Raw genomic sequence first — 23,834 nt, 5'->3', positions numbered from 1 at the left:
CAGGATTAAGAGTGGCTTTTCTTGATTTTTTGTGGGGGGGGACACTACTGTGAAATACTTGCTTTATTGAACTCTCTAATATAAGAAATATGGACACATGGGTTGCAGGACTTGGTTTTCAATCAGTGAGACAGAAGACTAGAAATTCTGATTTTCAGTATTAGAGGCTCTGGACTAGAGGTTCCCAGATCTATTTGGCATACTGTCCCTTTTTAAGTGTCTCAGAAATCTTTACTTTTTTATTTTTATTTTTCTAAAGTTTTTTTTGTGAATAAATAGATTTTATTTGGAGGATTTTTTTTTTTTTTTTTTTTTTTTTTGCTTTTTTGGGTCACACCTGGCGATGCACAGGGGTTACTCCTGGCTCTGCACTCAGGAATTACCCCTGGCCGTGCCCAGGGGACCATATGGGATGCTGGGATTTGAACCCGGGTCGGCCGCGTGCAAGGCAAACGCCCTACCCGCTGTGCTATCTCTCCAGCCCCTATTTGGAGGATTTTTAAGGTGTGGAGGAGGGGGAGAGAGAGAGAGACATCATGTAAACTGTGGAAGCGTACTGAGAGTTAACTCATGGTCTCATTTCAAATAACATATCAGTGCTCTGCTGAGAAGTTGCTTACTGTTCATTGAATGAATAATAGTAATAATATTTGTGGTATTAAAAAGAGTTTTGTCAGCAGTTGTGATTAATTTAAGTATCTAGCATAATACAGGGAGTAGTCAGTTGGGGCTTTACTTTAGGGACAGCGAATGGACCAACCATTTGACTTTTACTTTTTTTTTTTTTTAAGTGAAACTTAGCCTGTAGCATTTTGAGCTCATTTATTAGATACCTTGACTTTCGTTTAGGGATTTCACATACGCGGCTTAAGTTTGGCTTATATGTTGTAGAATAGTACATGCTGTCTCTTATTGTCCAAAGTACTATTTTTTGCTTTCTATGGGATTGCTTTTTATTAAGGGAGTATGGTAGAAATATAATCTTTTCAGATTTCAACACCTTTTTCTTCAGATTCTTTCTTGGATCCAGTATATTGTTCTAGATGCCAACTTCCAGCAAAAGAAAACAGTACTTGGGTTTGGGTGAGCTATGATATGTGGTCTATATTTTGATTACTGGTGGTCTGCTGACCACCATAAGATCAGGAAACAGACTAACTTTAAAACTGGCCTAGTCTGAAGCAGTTTATATTTTCAAGAAATTGAATGTTAGTATTTATAAAGGAAAAGAAGGGATTTATAAAGGAATGGGGTGGGTGGACAAAGGCAGCGAGTTGTGGAGATATGGGGGATGAGTGATGGTAATTTTTAACTTTACCCGTTTCAATCCCTTTTATCCCTGTTACACTATTTCAGCAAAGATCTAATAAAGAATTCTGTTGCTGCTGTTTACATTATGCAGATTTGAAAAGGATACAAGAATTTTCTTATTCATATGCACTATTACTTTAAGAGACATCTTAAATAAAAACTTTAGTTACATGATTTCCTAAAGGGTTGTGATTTTGATCCTTTGGTTTTTTAAATCTTAAATATTTTTTTGAATTATTAAAATATATTATGTGGGATGTTTCTTATTTCCAAGTAAGAAGGAAAAATTAAGTAATCTCTAGTGTTTTTTTTCTTTTTGCTTTTTGGGTCACACCTGGCGATGCACAGGGGTTACTCCTGGCTCTGCACTGAGGAATTACTCCTGGCGGTGCTCAGGGGAGCATATGGGATGCTGGGAATCGAACCCAAGTCAGCCGTGTGCAAGGCAAATGCCCTTCCCACTGTGCTATTGCTCCAGCCCAGTAATCTCTAGTTTTAATATAGTATTCTGACTGAGGATTATTATGAAAAGTTTTACTATTTGCTAATTACTAATTTTAAATGCTGTAATCTTATTCAGAAATTTTAACTCTTAAAGTTTGATAAAACTAGACATAGGTAAGTAAAGACTGAGAATCACAGAGTGTTGAAGATGTAAATTTGGTTTGAGAATTTAATATTTTACAACCAGTAAGTCAAAATTAAAAGAGAATAAGGTAGCTGCTCATTCCTATTGAGAACTGAGCTACATACCTGATTTTTATTTGGTGGTTGCTGCAGGAGTCAAAAGTAAAGAACTCTAATGGCCTTTTTGAAATGTTCTTTGTTGTATCACAGAGGAGTGATTCACAGGAGCAGAGTTATTTCCTAAATTGATCCTCTGAGCAAGACATTTATCACAATGTTGTAGTCAGCGAGAGCTCATGATATAGAGAAGGAAATGAAACAGGATTATAATCTGAACTAAAAAATCTATGAAGCAGATCCTTTTCTAGAAATAACCTTATCATTTTCTTTATTGGTTGGGTTGGAGTTACAAACTTCCTCAGAAGGTTAGGGTCTGTCCTCTATCCTCACATGTAGTGCTAGGATAAGTGGACTTTGAGTAATAGAAAGCTGTAAATTGTTTTTTACTTACTGAGAGAGGAGTGTTTTACTCTAATTATTTATATTGCACAGTTGTGTATGAAATAAAAGTTTTACAATAAATTGATGCACTGTTGTCTAATCTACTTTGCCGTAACTTTTTTAACTAAAATAATTTTAAAAGAGTACAATTTGACATAGATTTCAAGACCTGCACATAGAGCATTTTTCAAGTAAAAGTCCTCACAGAACTTGCTTTGTCTTTTTCAACCTTTCAATACTTGCTTAGTATTTTTCAACCTTTTAAAACATTGTATTTTAAGTTGTATGCAAAACCATGGAACATATAATCTCTAAACTTGCTGTTTTCTTACTTATCATTTGAACAGGGTATTCTGTTCCTTCGTACTTTGGCCTAATTATTTGATTTGAAAAGTTCCCAGTGAAACTGCCAGTGAATATGGGAAATGAGAATGAGAAAATACCTAAGGAAACTATTCAAGCTTTGTTTTCTGTATCACATTAATCTGTGCTTTAGCCATACATAGAGTTGCTCTGGTGGGCATCTTTGATGTTTGGCCTCCTTTCACTGGTCCCAGACTGGTTACTGGTCTGGGTTTGACTTTATTTTATTTATTTATTTATTTATTTAATGCTTTTTGGGTAACACCTGGCGATACACAGGGGTTACTCCTGGCTCTGCACTCAGGAATCAACCCTGGCAGTGCTCAGGGGACCATATGGGATGCTGGAAATCGAACCTGGGTCGGCCACATGCAAGGCAAACGTCTTACCCGCTGTGCTATCACTCCAGCCCCTGGGCTTGACTTTAAAATTCTACCCTGTGCTGCAAGTCTGAACGCGAGGATGAGTTCGGCTACATAACAAAATATGTTCATATGGTATTGATAACTGAAAAAAAAATTTTTTATAATGGGTACCAAAACTGAACCACTGATAGTGATGAATGTTTTCCCTTCCAGTAATAATTTTTGTCATTGTAAGCTTTGGTGTTTGTTGTTTCTAAGTCTTAGGTTGATAGTGGTAAAAATCTAACACCAGTATAGAACTGGAATTTAGGAAAGTATACTGGTGCAAGATCAGATCCCTTTCTGTCTCAGTTCAGTACTGAAGGAAGCCCCAATGAATCTTAGGCTTAATTTCTTTTCTGTGAATGTTTAGAAACACTGTAGTAATTGGAACATTGAAATATATTCAGAACTTCAGTGGTAAAAATACTACAGTTTAAATTTATTCATTGGAAATATGTTTGTGTGACCAGTTAGACTTTTCATAATCTTGGATTAAATATTCAAATTATCTAACTGGGTGAAGAGTAGAATATGAAACAACTATTCAGTGTTAAGTCTCTTTCAGTTATTACTCTGCTTGCTGTTTAATGTTCACCAGTGATCCAAATAACATCTACATAGGTCTTTAAGCCACATTCCCTCTACCTTCTCCAGAACAGATAGAATATGGAGGATTTTCATCCCTCTTAGGAAGTAAAAGATGCTGAGCTGCCCTGGACACTGTTGGCCAAATTACAGGTGGTAGTGGTTCCTTTTCTTCTTTCCTTCCTTTTCTTTTTTTCCCTTCCTTTTCCTCTTTCTTTTCTTTTTTCCTTTGCTTCCTTGGTGCATTTTAGATATGAGGATTTGATAACATTTTTTATTCTGGTTGTTGGGTCACACCTGAAAGTGCAGGGGGTTACTCCCAACTCTGCTACGATGGTTGCTCTCAGGTCAGTGCCACAGATGAACTGGGCTTCCCCTCATGCAAGCTTTGCATGTGTTCAGCTTATTGAGGCATCTCTCCAGCCCCTCTAGATTGTCTTCTAGACAAGCAGACATAAATTCTTGCTCTAAATGCTGTAAGAGAAAAGTGCTTAGTGTGCATTACTTTTTTTTTTTTGGTTTGGTTTTGGTTCATGCCCAGCATTGTTCAGGGATCACTTCTGGCAGTGCTTGGGGACCATGTGGGGTGCTGGCTTCAGATTGGCTACATCCGAGGCAAGTGCCCTGCCTGCTGTACTGTCTCTCCAGCCCAACAGACTACATTAGTCCTCAGCTTCTCCAGCATTAGTGATGGTGGAGCATTAATTAATCCATCAGTGATGAATTAGTGTGATGATTGCTGGTATAGAGGAACAGAAGTATCACCAGTTTCTTTCTTTTTCTTTTTCTTTTTCTTTTTTTTTTTCTGTTTTGGGTCACTCCGGGCGATGCACAGGGGTTACTCCTGGCTCTGCGCTCAAAAATTACTCCTGGCGGTGCTCAGGGGACCATATGGGATGCTGGGAATCGAACCCGGGTCAGCCGCGTGCAAGAGAAACACCCTTCCCACTGTGCTGTTGCTCGAGCCATCACCAGTTTCTTTTAACCTGATGTTTTCATCTTACCATTAAGCACAGATCACAGGTTTTCCATTGCTATTGAACTTTGCTCAGAATGTTGCTAAACTTACCTGCCAGAGGTGGTCCAGAAAGGACACCCATCCCAGCAAAGAAGGCTGCGAGTCCCAGAAAGCTGTGTACTTTAGAAATCCCAGACAGATCAACCTGTAGGGATTAGAATTCAGTGTGTCAGCCATATGGAAGATAAAATTTAATAGACCTGTGCCCTAAAGAGGGCATAGGTGTGTCACCTCTTAACTCTGAGCAGTTCACTTCTGAGGAGATTTGGATGATCTTTTGTGCCACTATTACAGAGAGCTGAAGCAATTCAGGAATAGTAATTTTATCAAGCAAACAATGTTTTCAGTATTAGTAAGAAATACTGGTTGGTTGTTGAACTATTTTGGGGTAGGGAGGGCACAGCTAGTGATTTTCAGGACCTGCTCCCAGCTTGGTGTTGGGAATTGCTGATGGTGGTGGCTGGGGATTGAAGATGGCTTTTACACATGCAAAGCATGCAGCACAACCCCCTGTGCTATTTTCAGCTTCAGCTTTTGTTTTTTTGTTTGCTTGTTTGTTTGTTTGTTTTCCTTCCCTGGACTTTGCTCATTTCTATTAGGCAGTGGGACTTTTCTTGAATCTACCTATGGTTCAAGAGAACCACCCATTGGTTTGTAAGAATTCAAGGAGTCAGGGCTGGTGTGCAGGCCTTATTTATAGAAGGCGTGGGTTTATGCTGAGTACAGCCAGGATTGACTGCCAGGCACCAGGAGTATCCCCTGAGCATCTCTGCTTGTGTCCTAAAACTTGTGAATTCAAGGAATGAATTTTAGCTTGAATCTCATATCTTGGAGCACTTATGCTAATATTGTTATCATCCTCTCAAATTCCATTCTGGGGCTCTGGGGATCTGGTTCTGAGACGAATCCACAGGATTCTGAGTAGTTCCAGGAATATTTTATAGGTATATTGTTTTATTTAGTTCTAAGAATTTTTTTTTTAAGTTAGCTTTGGGTAAAAGTGGAGAAATGGGGGAAGAAAGCAATGGCCCTTTTATTTTTTCTCCTTTGGGCCACACCTGGTAGAGGTCGTGGCTGTGTCCAGTGCTGTGCTGTGGAAGCATGTGGTTCTGGGCTAGCACCCTGGCATCCCCAGCCAAAGCATGCACATGAGCCCTCTGAGTTATCTCCCCAGTCCTCCACGATGTATATGCTAGGAATAATAGCTTCCCTGGAAAGAAACCACACTTGTCAGGAAGCCCCCTTTTCTCTTGGGTATTCTTTAAGATTGAGTTCTGGGGACCAGGGAGTGAGTTCAAAAGGCGGGAGAACATGATTTGCAAGCAGGAATTCAGTGGTTTAATCCTCAGCACTATATGGTGCCCCCACCACCACTTCGATATGACCCAAACCCAGACCCATTCCCATCCCATCCAAAATGCCCTTGAAGGAACCAAAGACATTTCTGAAACTAGAATTGGGGCTGGGGATTTGATTTAGTTGTAGGGCGCTTCCTGTGCGTGTGTAAGACTTAGGGATTCAGTCTCTAGTATCACAACAATTTAAAAAATGTAAAAGGAGTTGAACTCGAGTCTCTCCTGGGGTGCTAAGAGGTAAAAATAGAATCCCCCCGACCCTTTTATAATCTCCCTGTTTTTTCTGTTCCATGTGAATAGTCCTCGTTATCTCCACCACTCTCCAAGGTCTAAAAGACTGTCTGGACAGAAATATAGCAACAGGCCTTAAGAATTGTCTTTTGGTTTGGGCACCTTACTCGGGGCTGCTCCAACTGGTGTTCAGGGCACCATGTAGTGCCAGGAATTGAACCGACGGCTCTTGCATGCCAAGCATGCTCCAACCCTTTGAACTCTCCAGCCGTAAGAATAATTCATTTTTAAATTATAAAGTTAATATAAATTAAGTGTTCTCTTTGGAGGAAATTATTCTTTTTTTTTTTTTTTGCTTTTTGGGTCACACCTGGTGGTGCACAAGAGTTACTCCTGGCTCTGCACTCAGGAATCATCCGTGGCAGTACTCAGGGGACCATATGGGATGCTGGGAATCGAACTCAGTTCGGCCGAGTGCAAGGCAAACGCCCTACCTGCTGTGCTATCACTCCAGCCCCGGAGGAAATTATTCTTGCTTTAAAATCTTTTATATTTATTTTGGGAGTGTGCCATACCCAGCGGTTCTCATTGACTGATCCTGCCTCTGCTCTAGAAGCCATATGTGATGCCAGGGATTTGAACTGGCGTCAGCAGGATGCAAGGCAAGCACTTTAACCGTGTACTCTCTTCAGCTATAGATCTTGCTTGTATAAATGGTTTTTAAGTTTGTCTACTTACCAGTACGGGAAGTATCAGTGCCATGTAGCCACCAGAGAAAATGGCAAAGAAGATGGTGTAGGTCATAAGGAGTGGAAATGTGGTGGCTAAGGGTGCCAGCAGGTTAGTGATACCACAGAGGATAAGGTAAGTCTTATGGTAATGGTACTTCTTGATCCAGTTTTGATCAGCAATCCATCCAGAGATAATCTGACTGACTGTCTCAATGATACCTGAAAGAGCATCAGAAAGATCTTTTGAAGGTCAAATTTTCGTTTTTCTCTGAAACAGTCTGAAAGTGTAAGGACATCTTTTCTTAAATCAGGGGCTTCATCCTAGGGATAGGTTATATAAGGAAGCATCCATCACTAGGCTCTGTCAGTTTACTTATCTGTCCCTGTCACATATCATAAAATGTGACAAAGTTGGGTAGGAGACCTGTCAGTTGTATGTTCTGATTGTATTTGGAAAACTCTTGCCACCAAACCAGGGATCCCTAACAGTGGGCTCAGGTCTTCCCAGAAGTCCTGCACAGGTGAGGTGAGATTTCTAAAGACCAAGAGACCCTCGGTTAGCATACTAGGCGGGGACATGTTGGAAGCTAGGACTGAGATTAATAAAGTCAGGCTGAAAGAAATTATATTGGGACCCCTCCTCTTAGAACATATTTTGATGATTAATTCCTCCCACAAAGATTATTATGCTTAACTTGAAAAAAAATTAGGAAGTCTGGAAATGGAAGATGAAATGTTAGAGCTACAGTATAACTTCAAATTTCAGAATCACAGTTTTTACTTTACTGCATGATGTTATCCATGATCATATATGCTAATATAATAGTACTACTGAAAGATTTTCACCAAGGGTAACATGAGCTATAGCCTCATACTTTTAAATTTTTGTGATTGAAACATAAATTAACCCACAAAAAAAAAAGGAGGGGGAAGATAACCTTATTTGTGGGTATCACGGCAGAGCCTGGCAAGCTACCTGTAGCGTATTTGATATGCCAAAAAACAGTAACAACAAGTCTTACAATGGAGATGTTACTGGTGCCCACTTGAGCAAATCGGTGAGCAATGGGGATAACAGTGATATAGTCTGTAACTTTAGTAAGTTTTAAAATACCTATTTTTTCCTCTCAGAACACTTGCACCTTTATTTTAAAATACAACGTAAACCTAGCAGCATGGGAGACTGGGACATTTCAGTAGTGGAGCTGGGCTAGGAAATGTGCTTGAACTGGGAAGTCAGGGAAGGTAAAAACAAGAAGGGGTAGGGGCTTATGTTCATTTTACCTTCTCTAATTGATCTAAACTGATACTACCAGATATCTAAATGAAATGTGTCATGTGTACATGTGCCTTATTTGAAGCAGAGTTATCTTTGCAATTAGAAATGGGGTGCAATATAAGACTTGGTAAATAAGACTTCAAATTGGATGGAAAAGTGAATATTGAGCCATTGAGAATTTCTAGATGATCAGAGCAAATCATTTTTTTCATCTTTCCATTTTTCTGATCCCTTATTTTTTAATTAATTAATTTTTTAATTAATTTTTTTTAATTGAGTCACCGTGAGAACAGTTACAGGGCTTTTAGGATCGAGTCTCAGTCATACTATGCTCAAACACCCATCCCTTCACTAGTGCACATGCTCCACCACCAAAAACCCAGCATACACCCCTTCCCACTCCCCCTCTGCCTGTGTGGCAGATGATTTTCACTTTAGTCTTTCCTTACTTTGATTACATTCAGTTTTCGACAGGAAACTCACTATCATAATCCCTTATTTTTTTTAGTTGAACAGAACACATTATTTCAATGACTTTTCATACAACTAAAATGATTAAATTACATCTAATTTTAAATGTTACCTGATTATTTACTGACTATGCCTAAGCCATAATTTATATCTTACTATTAGTTCAAGAGGTAAAACACCTACCTACAAATTTTTTTTACAAATATTAATAGAGCATTAGTTGATGCTTACAGTGGGCCAGGTGCTATTTTAAACTCTGTAACATTACTTGTTGAATCCTGACAATGGTAGGCACTACTGTCTCGATGAAGAAGTATAGGCACAGAGAAGATAGGTAATTTGCCAGAGGTTAACCATAAGAGAATACACACCAAGAAAGTGAATCCAAGAAGTTTAGCCTTACATCCAGTCTCTTCAGCTAATGAACTGTGTATGCTATCTTAATATTCCTCCTACCCCTCGTGGCTGTTGCCCTTGCGCACCATGCAGAATGCAAGATTTACGCAACTAATAAAGTTTACTGGGCCCAGCACTGACCAACACTGATAGATGGGAATTGAGTAAGACTTCGTTTGGGGTCCAGTATCAGAGAGGGAGATGAGGAGACAGAGTCACAGAGATAGGTGAGGGCAGGGAACTGTCTACTGCTTCCTCTAACTTCCATACTCGGTTTTCCTGGGTCACCCACAACATTTTTTCTCATATTTTCAGCTTGTTAAGTCTAGTAAATCTTTGTAAAATCAAGTTCTTTTTTGAGTGTGGAATGGAAGATTTTTCTTACCAGCAGTAGAAACAAGGTAGGAGGCATCCAGGATGTCAATTCCCAGTGTTTTGGCTCTGGCAACCAGGTGAAAGGTAGGGATGAAGTACGCAAGCTGACTGAGGAGAAAGGACCAGGTATATATGTAGAAGAAAGGATTCTTAAAAACAGACATATCAAAGAGATTTTGTTTACAGCACCCTGAAGTGACCTTCTTGCTGCTTTCATTAGTTATTAGGCGAGGTCCTGCATTTCTCTTAGGCCCACTGTTAGACTCCCTGCTTTGGTTTTGTGAGACTATTAAGCTTGTACTGGGCTGTATGGCCGCGTGCAGCGCTGTGTCCCCAGTGGTCGATGCATGTGTCTCATTGACTTGCGATGTTTCTGGCTCAGATGCAGCATCTGGAGCACTTGCAGTCATACTGCTGCCTCTCTCTTGGACATCAGGCATGCTCTCGCTTTTGATATAGATAGGTCTTAGGAGCATACTGGAAGGCACCAGATTCAGTGTGATAGCTCCAAATAACATAAGGGCACCTAAAGAGGAGACATTGACAAGTTGAAAATGAAGAAACCTGACCCTGAAAAAGTAGTGTAAAAGTCCTGAAAGCACTGCAGAATTTAGCCGAAAGCCTTTAAGTCTGTTCATTTCATTGCTGTGTACATTTGTATCTATGAAAACGGCGTCCTTTTGAGATAGAAACTGCACCAACAGATGGCATGGAAGGGAAAGAGCTATTTTTTGCAACAAGAATAAAACCAGCTTGGGAGGGAGGGATATTTCCAGTGTTAGAAAATTGGGGACTGGGGATGCTCACTGGTAGAAAGCACCTGCTTTATGGGCATGAGGCCAACAGTTTGATCCCTGCCATCACCCCACATGCCAAGTGTGATCCCAAGTGCCACAATTAGTTACACGAGCACTGTAACTGAGGTACATGATTTCTGGCAACATCAAGAAAATTACAGTGTTTTTTAAATAGGGATTTTAAATATCCTGAAGGGAGGATATAGATTTTAGTAGTGAAAAAAGAGGAGGATTGGATAATCGAATTGCTTGGAAACTGCATTAGCAGAGCAGATTGCGTTTCTTCCTTGACATTTTTTATTTCCTTGAAATGAGACAGATGCTCGCCTTGCCTTTGAAGCCATTAGTTTGGTTTCAGCATGTCCTGACCAAAGCTGTGACTCGTGTCAGGTTCTAGATAAGAGAGTTGACTATTGGATCTACTGGATCTACTAGCTTGTCTTAGGAATTTTGTCAGCTGGTCCTACTCAAGATGAAACGAAATGTATAGGTGATAGAAATAACTATGCATTTCTAAGTTACTTGGTTTTAGTTTTGTCTCTAGTACAAGAAATGTGTGGTTTCTTAATTTCAAACTGGTGTAGTTGATCTTAACATAAGATGCACCTTTTAAAAACATAGCCCTTTGGGGCCGGAGCGATAGCACAGCGGGTAGGGCGTTTGCCTTGCACACGGCCGACCTGGGTTCAATCCCCGGCATCCAGTATGGTCCCCCAAGCACTGCCAGGAGTAATTCCTGAGTGCAAAGCCAGGAGTAACCCCTGAGCATCGCTGGGAGTGACCCAAAAAGCAAAAAAAAAAATAAGAAGAAACATAGCCCTTTGAATTTTTTACCTGAGGACCCCACCACCACCTCAATCTATTGAGTGAATCTGATGAAGGAGGCTTTTCTTTTTCTTTCTTTTTTTTGCTTTTTGGTTACATCTGGTGATACTCAGAGGTTACTCATGGCTCTGCATTCAGGAATTATTTCTGGGGGTGGCACAGGGGACATACAGGATGCCGGGGATCTAACCCAGCTTGGCTGTGTGCCAGGCAAGCACCCTCTCCGCTGTACTATTGTTCCAGTCCTGGCATAATTATTTTTTTTTTCTTAAAGGGGAAATTGGACTAGAGCTGCTTGCTAAGGGGGAAAGGGGAGCCCTTGCCTTCCTATGTGCATTGCTTTTCATGCCAGGGGTTTCCCCAGCTGCTCAGAGACTTCCAGGCCTCAGGACACTGAGCTCTGGTGAAGTCGAGTTGCTTCTGTGGCTGGCAAGCCTGCAGGTGCTTCAAGATCTCTAGTCTCCAAGAAAAAGGTACATGTTGACTTTAAGAATTTGCTTGAGTATTCGTTTTCCTTCAGAGTTAAAATTGAGTTGAACATGAAGTTTTGCAGAGCTAGAATTTCGAATTCAGGAATTTCGAACGACTCACCTTTCCAGTCATACAGATCTACGAGGAATTTTGTAAAGGGTGCTAGAAGAAATGTGAATCCCATCCCAGATCGAGCAATAGCTGTGGAAAGAGCCAGGCGTTTTTTGAAGTATTTTGTAATTTCAACAGCAGCTGCTTGATACAAGAAAGCAGAACCCAAACCTAAAAGACAAACGTTCACAGCTTCAGCTGCTTTCACATTAAGTGACTTGGTACCAGACAAGATTTTTCTTCTTGATCATGTAACTAGGCCTTTTGGATTCATGAACAGTAAAAGGAAAGGTTCTGAGGCCCATCTTTTTTTTTTTTAATTTTTTATTAGTGAATCACCATGAGGTATAGTTACAGACTTACAAACTTTCTTGCTTGCGCTTCAGTCATACAATGGTGGAGTACCCATCCCTCCATCAGTGCCCATTTTCCACCACCAATGGTCCTAGTATCCTTCCCACCATCCCCACTCTGTCCCTTCCACCCCATCCCACCTCTGGCAGGGCATTTCCTTTTGTTCTCTCTCTCCTTTTGGTATTGTGATTTGCAATAGAGGTATTAAGTGACCATCATGTTTGGTCTGTAGTCTACTTTCAGGCCCCATCTCCCATCCTGAGCAGGCCCTCCTAGCACCCTTTACTTGGTGGTCCCTTCTCTATCTGAGCTGCCTTTTCCCCCCAGCATGCGAGGCTGGCTTCTAAGCTGTGGAGTAATCCTCCTGGTACTGATCTCTACTATTCTTGGGTGTTAGTCTCCCATTCTGTTACTTTATATTCCATAAATGAGGGCAATCTTTCTATGTCTGTCTGTCTGACTCATTTCACTTAACATGATACTTTCCATATTGATCCACCTACATGCAAATTTCATGACTTCATTTTTTCTTACAGCTGTATAGTATTCCATTGTGTAGATATACCAAAGTTTCTTTAACCAGTCATCTGCTCTTGGACACTCGGGTATTTTCCAGATTCTGGCTATTGTAAATAGTGCTGCAATGAACATACAAGTACAGATGTCATTTCTGCTATACTTTTTTGCATCTCCGGGATATATTCCCAGAAGTGGTATTGCTGGGTCAAATGGGAGCTCAATTTCTAATTTTTTGAGAAGCGTCCATACTGCTTTCCAAAAGGGCTGAACCAGGCAGCATTCCCACCAGCAGTGAAGGAGAGTCCCTTTCTCCGCACATCCACGCCAACACCAGTTACTTTTGTTCTTTTGGATGTGTGCCAGTCTCTGTTTGTTAGCCTTATTTTAACAGTAGACTTACCAGGTAAAAATCCCATAGTTACACAGAGAAAGGAAATGCTTGTAGCCCAGCTACTGATAAGATATCCTCCAGTAAAGAGGAGAGCCCCAAGAATAGAGGCAGTTCTCTCTCCAGTGATGTCACAAGTGATGGCAGCCAGAGGGCCTTGGGAAGAGAAAGAAAGGCAGAAACTGTAAATGTGCTCTGACACTCCTCCGTTTACAATTTATGTGTGAGTTTGGGGAGCCATAACCAGAAGTGTTCAGGGGTCTTAGTCCTGGCTCTGCTCTCAGAGATTACTCTAGAGGGCTCAGGGGACTATGGGGTGCCAAGGATCAAATACAAATCAGGGGTGCCAAGGATCAAATACAAGTCATTTGTGTGCAAGGCAAATGTCTGGCCCCTAAGAGCATACCATTTAGATGAGGGGCTGAAGAAATGAGGACTCTACTTTGGAGTATTATATATTCCTCAAAATTACATAGCACACGCATGAGGCAAAGAATTCAGTCCCTGCGTGCCAAGTGTCCAAGAACTCAGATGCAGTGCAATCAAATGTGTTTAGATACCCCCACACACTCCCACCCTCTACCACCCAGTTCTCATAGCAACAAAGAAAAAAACTTTTCTTGGATTTCTTAATCCCAGTTCTACAGCATTTTTCCTTTTTGAAAGGGTTTTGTTGGGGACTTTAGCTTGTGTTTGGGGCCACACCCAGCAATACTCAGCTACTTCCAATGTATTGCTCAGAGGTCTCTCCCAGTTTTGCTCAGTGGATCACGTGATACCCAGGAATGAATCCAGGCCCCCAGCATAATTTGAGCTATCATTCTGGCCTTGTTACTTTGTTTGGGGGGAAGCAGGGGACAAGTGGCACATCTGGCATGGCTGGGAGGTGGCACACCTGGCATTGCTCAAGGATTATTCCTGGTGGTGCTAGGGAGATCATATGGGACACTGGGGATCTAACCCAGATCAGTCATGTGCAAGGCAAGCACCTTACTCACCTACTATTGCAAGAACCATGATTTACAAAGTTACTGGTAGTTGCTCATATACAATAATTCAATACCGATCCCTCCACCAGTATCAACTTCCCTCCACATGCTTTATGTTTTTTTTTAAAAATAAGCTGATTGAAGGGGAAATTTCTCGATTATACATTGTAAAACCACTACAAAAGAGGTTGCTACCATTGACAGTTACAAGGACAAGGTACTATCATTAATCTGTTCCCTCTATCATGTTACATTTCCAGATAAAACTAGAGGAGGGCTGAAGAGACTGTACAGTGGTTAAGGTTTTACAGGACTTGCATTACAAGAGGCTAACCCTGGTCTGGTCTTCAGAACTGAATATGATCCCCCAAGGCACTTCCAGGAGTAGTTCTCAAGCACTGCCAGGTATGACCCCAATCCCATGCCAAAAAAAAAAGAAATTGTGTATTTTGGCTTAAGTATACGTAGGTGATTAGATCTTTATGGACTAACATCCCAGTTGAGAGACTGGGTCACTGAACAAAAATTAAGGCACTGTGAAAAGAAGGGATTAAAAGTTGAGTTGTGGAATTAAGAAAGAGGTTGGTTCTTGTGCTTTCTTTCTCTGAAAGTATTTCTAACTTTATCAAGTCACTTGGAGGCTAAACACTCCATCCTTATCTCAGCTTTACATATTAATATGTGAACCTAAGCTGTAGCAATGCTCCTGCCTTGAGTGACCACCAGGTAAGTCTTGTTGAGTCCTGGGTCCTTGGATGCCAAGCTTATTGCTAGCCTTATACCTGCAGAGAAACGAAGTGAGGACATGATGGATCCAATCCAACCAGTTTGCTTTGAGGTGCTTTCAAACTCTTCTTGAAAAATCACAAAGAAAATTGCAAACGTCTTGGTCATCCCCATCACAATCACATTTACCTAAGTCAAAGCAGATCAGAGTCCAAGTCAGGTGGTGAGTCATTACAGAGAAAATTATGGCCACAGAGGGTGAGATACCTCAGCTCACTAGGATTTACTGATTGTGTGGGTTCTTGTTAGAGATTTTATATTTTATAGGGTGGGTATCCTCATAACTTCATTACAAGGCTATAGGATGGGTGTGCTAATATTATACTAGAGATCAGGAACTTGAAGGGTAGAGAGTAAATGTTGATCAAAATACTGCCAGAGCTGAGATTTAAACCCCAATAGACTTAACCCCAGGCCAGTTTGCCCTGTCTGAGTCTGTTACACTGGCCTCTGTCAGCTAATTCCACTTAACCTTGAAAGGAACACACTGGCCCAAAAAGATGCAGTATTGCCATTTTTTTTAGGTCAGCTTAGCTCTGTCTGCTTTCAAGTTGAATAGCCTTTTTTCTTAGATGATTCAAATTGAAACATTTTTCAGACCAAAGGAATAGTTACTAATTGCTGACAGGACAGTAAGGATAAACCAGGGAGTGTGGGCCCTCAGAATGAGTCACATGCCATCTCTTCCCACCCAAGCCCCCTCTCTCACACCATCATCTCCCTCCCCTCTAGGAGAATGCTTTTGAAGTCCATATTCTTTCTGTGGAATACTTTGTTTTGTGTTTTTGAGTTGTGCCAAGTGGTGTTCAGGGGTCACTCTTGCGGGGGGCTCAAAGATCATATGCAGTGCCAAGGATGGAATCTGTTGGCTGTGTGTAAGGCAAGGACCTTATTCGTTGCACTCTGATCCTTTCGTTTAGTGATTTTGTTAACTTGTCAGTCTGTTGAGCCTGGGAGGCAATGAAGAGGTATTCTTCATCCTTTCTGTCTTTTTGCTTACTAGTTGAATGCCTTCAGCTGGAGCCAGGAAAGCGAACAGTAAGGGGAACCCAGCAGAGTGTACAGACCCTTAGCCCAGGCTCCATGTCTATACACTCTCTCCAAGGGCATCTGGGAGATGCCCCCATTCCTTCCCATGGTTGCCCAAGCCTACGTTTTTGCTTTTAGCCTGGCCATGCAGTACTTCTGAAGGGCTGCAAAACCCTCGGCTCCATTCCATACATTCTTTTTTCTTGTCGATCAGGTATAGGTTTTCTCCCTGGGATGTTGCTCTCTCTAACTTAACACTTGCTCCATGGACAATTGCTCACTCTCACAGCTATGGCTGTGGACGACTCCTTGTGGTGGAGGAGTTCTGAGTCCTGAGCTGGAGTTAGTCTCCCTTGGCCTGAATCCTGCCTCCCCAGTAGCCTTGGGCAAGACTAAGGACCTTGGGCAAACAGCTTTGCAGAAGTTTTGCATCCTCTTCTGTGAATGCAGTATTACCACTTTTTTAATACCTGGAAAATGTTTCAGTTTGAATCATCTAAGAGAAGAAAGAAGGGTATTCAACTCGAAAGCAGACAGCAAAGCTGACCTAAAAAAAATGTTGCCTGATTCATGTGAAGACTGAGGAAGTCTTCACCAGGCAATACTTAACACTCGGTTCTCGTGAAATTTTACTTTTCCTAGAGCTTTGAACTCTTTTGTCTTATTTCTATCTTAAGTCAGCCCACCCCAAACTAATCTTTTTTTTTTTAACCACACACCTGCTTATCCTTTTCTTTTCCTCCCTTTTATTGGGCCCTAGGGCTGGGACCTCAGTGTTCTGGGGGCTCCTGGGGGCCCTTTTCAGTGATTTTTTATCAAAATGAGGCTATGAGGATGTGATGCTGCTTGGGCCCTGCAGTGCTGGGCATCACCCGGGACCACCCTGGGCTGCAGCCAGCAATGCTGGGGAGGACCAGGTAGTGCAGGGGATTGAAATGGGATCAGCCTTCTGCAAGGCACAGTCTTAGCCCCTGTTCCCTCTCCCTCTCCCTTTCCCCCCCCACCCCCTCTCCCTCCCTTCCCCTCCCTCCCTTCCTCTCCCTCCTTCCCTTCCTCTCCCTCCTCCCTCCCTCCCTCCCTCCCTCCCTCCCTCTCCCTCCCCCTCTCTTTCTCTCTTTCTCTTTCTCTCTCTCTCCCCCCCTCTCTTCCCCCCCCTCTTTTTTCTTTGGTTGGTATTATTTACCTACCAAGACAGAACCCTGCCTGCTCTTAGCCACTTTCTTCAGCCCTTACCTACTATTAGTAATCAAAACTTCTCTGGATCTTTGGATAGCACTATTGTCTAGAGTGATGCTCCCAAAAGGTAAAAGCTGGAGCTGGGGAGAAGCAAATCCTTTCATATCAGTTTCCCATTCTGATTGGAGAGAAGATAAAAAACTTTCCTTATTTGGAGCCAGTAGTTGCTACAAGCTCCAGGTCTATATATTCAGTAGTGAAACAGGATGTCTTATCCTATTGGACAAGGTCCCTTTCCAGAAATATACAGAGATCTGATTCAAGTCAGACTCTTGTCTCTGGGTTCAGAACACAGAGCAGTGGCTGGTTCCTTGGGGAGCACCGCAGTGATGCCACAGTCTGTAAGTAGCACTGTCTGGCCTGTGCAGTTGTGACTTCTGCACAGGCATCTTTGTGATGCTGAGCTCTGTGTTCTCAGTCACCTGACTGGCTAGCTGCTGCCACCCCCACCGCACCCCTGATTCAGAGCCTTTCCTTCTGCTCTGTTCTTGATGTCTGCATATAGCAGTAGTAAATAGGATTTGTCTTTAATAGCTGAGTCTGGGGCTGTGAATATAGCTCGGGGTAGAGCATCTGCCTTGCATGTGTGAGGCCCTGTGTTGGATCCCTGGACTGGCAGAAAAACAGATGGAGTTTGTTTTCCATTGAGTCTTGGCAGGAAGGTCAAGGACACACTTTTCTATCTTCCTTTCCTCTTAAGTTGTAACCTTCCTTTGTTTTTGACACGAAGATATTAAAAAACTTTTCCCCAGTCTAGATTTTTTTTTTTTTTGTTAACTAAATAGATCCAGTAAATCTCTTCTTACACATTGTTTTGTCCCGCACTTTGCTCCCAGGTTTCAGGTCTGCTCCAGAGACCTTATCGGACTTGTGAATGGGTGTACTCCACAATCAAAGCCCTCCCCACCCCGCGCCCACCCCGGGACAGGACAGGAGAGATGGTACAAAGGGCTGAGTGCAATTCCTGGCATTGTGTGGTTCCCTAAGAACTGCCTTGAGCAGCCTTCACAGTCAGCAGGTGTGTCCCACCTCACCCTCAAACTAAAAGCCCTTAGCCCTTAGACGTTCTCCTGTGCCTGATCCCAGCCCACTCAGTTCTTAGTTATCCTTAAAAGTATACTTCCCTTCAGCAGTAGTAAAGGGGATTGGATCGGCTCCAGCAGTCCTGTTCGAATGCAAAGTACTAGATTTGGTCAGCAAGTCTGTAGTAACATGTTCCTCTCCATGATTCCTCTCTTAACATGGCTCTGTTCTTGCTGACCTTTCCCAAACTTCTGTAATGACCAGTGCCTACCCCCTCTCAGGCCCCTACTCCAAGGACCCAAGCAAGTATCAGGTTTCCTTGTTTAGGAACAAAGGCTCGATATTGACCTCAGTCCTATGTGCTCATCACCTAAATACTGCTTCTCTGCTGCCCTGTGTCCTCTGTGGGCGGGGGTGGAGGAGTGCATTGTGTTCGCAGGGCTTCTGACTTGTTTGCTCTGCCCTCTCCCTGCTGATTTACACACATGTACATGCACACACACCCTCAGTCTTGATGACACTGATTTACACACACACATATTATACCCTCAGATCGTCACGTGTGCTAATGGTACTGTTTCTACCCAGAGCCTATGCTTCAGAGGCATACAGACCATGATGAACATATTGCTGGTTATGTCACAAGTTCCTCAGAATGTCCAAAAACATCTACCGAGCCAGCCCGATTGTCTCCCCTCCTTCATCTTCCAGTGAACAGCATATGTATTCTGCAAGCTGCCCAGAGTTGCCCTGGGTTGCTACCCAGGACCCCCTGACACACTCTTTGTTTTCCAAATCTTGTAGTCCTCCACCTGTCACCTGTCACCTATTTTATTTTCTCTCCATCTCCATAACTACTCCCTTGATTTTTGGTCTTATGTTTTCTCCCTCGATTATTGCAGCAGTCCTAGGCCTGTTTCCGACCAACCCATTATCCACCTGAATGGCCCTTTACAACTGTTTCTATCCAAAGCCATCCCTGCCACACCCCACAACCACTCCCCCTTCCATGGCCCTGTATCCTTGTTTGATTAGTTCTTCTTTACCTAATGATAGAGATAATGTTCTTGTGTCATACAGACCCTGCCCATGTCATTACTCACCATCTTCTTCCTTGTTCATGCTTAAGTATTTCCATCAATGAGATTCATCCATCCAGTTTCCCGTAACAAGTATTAATTGAGCCTTTAATATGATCATACCACTAAGAGAAGGAGGAAAGAAAGGAAGGTGCCAGAAAGGTGGCTTGGGTGGAGAAAACATGCCCTGCCTTTGGCTGACCTGGGTTTGATCCCTGACACCTCATGTGGTTCCCCCAAGCACTGTCAGGAGTAATTCCTGAGTGTAGCACCTGAGCATCACTCTGGGTGTGGCCCAAACACCCCCCCCCCAAAAAAAAATAAACCAACACTGGGACTTTTTCCTCATGTTTTCAGAATTCAGCTACTGTGTATGGGAAAGAGCACTTGTCACAGGAAAGTAAGGCGAAGTCATTATCCATTAACTACAGTGGGTCATTGGCCTGTGTTAACTGTTAACATTTTGAGGACCTGGATTTTTTTGTGTATATTTTACAGGCAAACCTCAGGGAAAAAAAAAAAAGATATGCATTATTAATCTAGTTGTTAGATCATTTTTCTTTCCTTGGAGGATAGGATTTGGGCCATACCCTGTGATGTTCAGGGGCTATTCCTGGATCTGTGCTCAGGGGACCAAATGTGGGGGAGTTGAACCAGGGTCATTGGGGTGCATAGCAAGGATCTTCACCCCCATGTCATCTTTCCGACCATAGATCATTTTTCTTAAGAGACACCAAGTTGGTCAAATGACTTCCTAATCCTCCTAGGACAAAAATAGCAAAAGGGAGGGTGTCTCCTGGGGAGAAAGGTAAGGAACTGGGCATCTCATATTAGTCGTGCAAAGCCCTGTGGCGGGCTCCCTCCACAAGGAAGAAAGGCGGACTCTGTCAGAACGCACTTAGTTTTCTTATTAGTAACATTTTAGAACCCCTCCCACACACACATTCTTTGATAATTTCAAATTTAATAAATTGGCCATTTGGGTAGTTTATTTTGGGCTCTTTTGGGGGGGTCACACCCAGCAATACTCAGGGATTACTGGCTCTACATTCAGGAATCATTTCTGGCGGTGCTATGGGGACCATATGGGATGCTGAGGATGGAACCCTGGTTGGCAAGGCCAACAATGCCTTCCTCACTGTACTGTCACTCTATCCCTAAGCATTTTGGTAGTTTGGTTTTACATAAATCTTGACTGAGGACCTCTGCCCTGTCCTGTGTTATGTGTTCCCATCCTATTTACAGATCTAGTTACCCAGCTTGCAGGCAATAGGATTGCTTGTTGGCACTCATACCTGTACTCTCTGTCCTCAGAGTAGAATATGTGGAGACCCACAGACAGAATTTTTGTGAGCCTGTCGCAAAGGGAACAGAACTTCTCTGGGACCCTTCAGAACCTCAGAGTGGAGCTAATAAGGTCTTTGGAGAACAGGAATGAAAGGATTCCCCAACATTCTAGAATATCCATGCCAGTGGCTCACCTCTCCACTGTTCACATACCTACCCAAGAGTGGGGTGAGGGTAAGGGGCTCATTTTAAAGTCAGAGGGACCAGAGACATGGCACGTGGGGAGAACTTGCCTGCACCTGGCCAATCCCTCTTCAGTCCCTGAGCACTGCTGGGAGTGATTCCTGAGCACAGAGCCAGAATCACTGCACACCGCCAAAAGTAAATCCAGAGCATGTCCTCCACTTGCTGATAGCTGCAGTGGAAAAATTCAGCTCTGGTTTTGTAGGAGAACATAGGGTTTGTCCTTTCAGCCTTGCTGCAGGGAACTTAGGTTTATAGGGTTACACCCATCACAGTGCTCCCGAGTCACTCCCATTCCTTTGTTTATCTGTAAACTCTTCTCTGCACCCTCCTTCCCAACCAGTTAATCACCTTTTCTTTAATCAGATTCTGTTATCTTGTAAGATCAGATCCTATCTTTTGCATAGTTTACCTTAAAGCAATGTCCTTTCTGTATAGACACAGGAAGACAGTTAATATTATGCTTTGTAACTTGGGAGTTGATTGACTCCAAATAATATTTACTCCTGGGCATCTGCTTTCTCAACTCAGTTGCCCTTAGTTCCTAGCACCCCAAAAGCAGGGTCCCGACGAGGGACGGAATGGACCCAGGGCATGCTGTGAGCTACCCTGGCATCGAAATGGGCCAGGCCAAAGTGCCACAATACTCAACTATAAGTTGAGGGCATGATCATGGACAATGCTGTCATGATCCAAATGTAACGATAAGATTAGGACCCTGCTGGGGTTAGGAAGATTAACCTGGCCTGAGGACTGTGGTCTAGAATGTATAGTCTATATCTCTTACTGTGCTCATACAGAATGACATTGCTAGAAATATTAGAAGTAGATATACTACAACTATGTAAGTGGATTACTAGCTGAGGAAAGGAGAAAGCGACACACCCTTGTTTGGATCCCACCCTTGAGCAGATCTCCTAGTAATCTTAGATGAGATTTTGTCCTTGAGGAGTGATCTTACCTCTTTGTTGATGTATTAATGTTCCGACCCACCTTGTGTTACCACCCTATGTGATTGCTATGTAAATTAAGACTGTAGGAGAAGTAAGGGGGGAAGAGACAGAAGCGGGAGAAGGCACAGAAGTAGGAAGAACACAGAGAGGCACGGGAAGCAGGGGAGATACCGAAGCAGAGTACAAAGCGAAAGAAGTGAGAGTGAGAGTGCACAGAAGCTGGGGAGATACCAAAGCAGAGCACAAGGCGAAAGAAGTGAGAGTGAGCGGGGCTTGGGGGGATTGGGGAGGGGGAGAGAGAGAGAGATTGGAATAAACTGCAACTGATACGACCAACCTGGCACTCGTTCCTTCCTTCGCCTCCCCGGAGTGGGGGAATCGGCGTGAGACTACCGAACGCAGGCGGCGGGAGAAATAGAGCCTCGTCGGCCCCCCTCCTCTTATGTGAACACACACATGGTTTCAGATTCTGCATTCCCTCTCGACATTCAAGGACTAGACATCAGGCCTGATTCTAGCATAAGCTGTCTGGGTGGGATGGTTAAGTGTGTGATTGTCTCCAAACTCTTTAACTTCAGTATACCCAGAGCCAGGCAGCTGGTGGTGCGGGGGCACACCATGGTTTAAGGGGTGGGGAGGAGTGGAGTTAGATAGATATTTGCTCCACTAGGGGGCTGGGGGGCATTTTTTCACTGTGCACTGTAGGCATTGGGGTGAGCAGGTAATGGCAGTTCAGGTCTTGCCCTCTCCACACTCACGTGCTGAGGAATTCATATATGATCTTGTAATCAGGCTATTCTGGGTCTCTCAGGGCGGGTGGGTGGGGGACTTCCTGTCAGACCATAGAAAAGGAGGGAATTATCTTCTTACCAGGAAGAAGTGAAGCACGACCATCCATCCCCAGCCTCCATCTGGGACTTGTGTGTAGGTGTGGGCTTTCCTCTCCCTTTTCGGCATGATGCTTTATCTACAGATTCCTGTGTCAAACCCAAGACATCGTTGTGTCAGTTTACAGGATATTGACCTGGACATTGGTGTTTTTTCAAATTTTTCAGTGACTTAGGGACTACACTTGCTTGTGGTGGACTACGTGGTGCTGTAGATCAAACTGGGCCTCCGCATGCAGAGCATGTACTCTGCCCTTTAGTTACTGGCCTGGCCTGGTACAAGTAGTTTCATATCACAGAGAAAGGTTGAATGTTTAGTGTTGAGAGGAGGCAAAGGGATATATCTGATAACATTTCAATATCTTTCAAGGGGGAGAGAGGGTGAGGGAGGAGAGAGACTGACCTGCCATAGAGGCAGGGGAAGGGGGAAACTGGGGACAATGGTGGTGGACCAAATCATGAACAACTTTGTAACTGTGTATCTCACAGTGATTCAATAAAAATTAAAAATTGGGGCTGGAGCAATAGCACAGCGTGTAGGGCGTTTGCCTTGCAGGCGGTCGACCCAGGTTCGATTCCCAGCATCCCATATGGCCCCCTGGAGCACCGTCAGGAGTAATTCCTTAGTGCAGAGCCAGGAGTAACCCCTGTGCATCGCCGGGTGTGACCCAAAAAGCAAAAATAAATAAATTAATTAAAAAATATGTTTTTCAAAAGTTTGAAAGCTTAGATCAGGGGCCAGACGCCCTCAACAGACTAGAGTATACAGGAGACCCATATTCTATCTCTGGCACCATGTGGTCCCCAGATCACTGCCAGGGACCAAAGCACCAAGAGTAGCTCCTGAGCAGCACCAGGTATGGCCCCCTGCAAGGCATAAAGTCTACTTGAAGTGTAATTTCTTCAAAGACACCTGCTCTAAGAGAGGATGGCTTACTCTCGTTTTTGCAGTTGTTTCTAGACACTCCACACTCAACTACAAAGCTTGCGCAAGCAGGAAGGGGTGGGGGGGCCTCCGTTCCATGCCCCTCCCCCGACAAAACCTCAAATGCCTGGCATTTGAGAGGATCTCCCCACCACCACCTCCCACCCACAGCACTGCTGGCCTGAGCAACACCTCATTGCCAGTGGGGGAATGCACTTTTTGGTCTGCACTGCCCTCTGAGAATCCCTGGGGAGGCCCCTATTAGTTTAGTTTAGTTTTTAT

At 43.2% G+C, this 23,834-nt stretch overlaps 1 protein-coding gene across 4 annotated transcripts in view; it reads right to left on the bottom strand.

The window, feature by feature from the left end:
* The window catches only part of SLC16A4 (solute carrier family 16 member 4), a 55,454-nt gene that overhangs the window by 25,380 nt on the left and 6,240 nt on the right, over positions 1 to 23,834 (bottom strand). For 3 of the 4 annotated variants that reach the window (XM_055140083.1, XM_055140081.1, XM_055140082.1), the window contains exons 2-8: positions 22,611 to 22,717; positions 14,887 to 15,019; positions 13,128 to 13,271; positions 11,864 to 12,025; positions 9,661 to 10,176; positions 7,137 to 7,348; positions 4,864 to 4,957 (exon numbers count right to left, since the gene is read on the bottom strand). In XM_055140083.1, the coding sequence (XP_054996058.1) occupies positions 4,864 to 4,957; positions 7,137 to 7,348; positions 9,661 to 10,176; positions 11,864 to 12,025; positions 13,128 to 13,271; positions 14,887 to 15,019; positions 22,611 to 22,697 (1,348 nt within the window). In that variant the 5' untranslated portion in view covers positions 22,698 to 22,717. Of the gene's footprint in view, positions 1 to 503; positions 2,232 to 4,863; positions 4,958 to 7,136; positions 7,349 to 9,660; positions 10,177 to 11,863; positions 12,026 to 13,127; positions 13,272 to 14,886; positions 15,020 to 22,610; positions 22,718 to 23,834 lie in introns of those variants that run through there. The other variant, XM_055140084.1, reaches the window with a different exon arrangement.

This window comes from Sorex araneus, chromosome 5 (assembly GCF_027595985.1).
Source record: "Sorex araneus isolate mSorAra2 chromosome 5, mSorAra2.pri, whole genome shotgun sequence".
NCBI lineage: Eukaryota > Metazoa > Chordata > Mammalia > Eulipotyphla > Soricidae > Sorex > Sorex araneus.
This window is presented reverse-complemented; position numbering and strand designations above follow the sequence as displayed.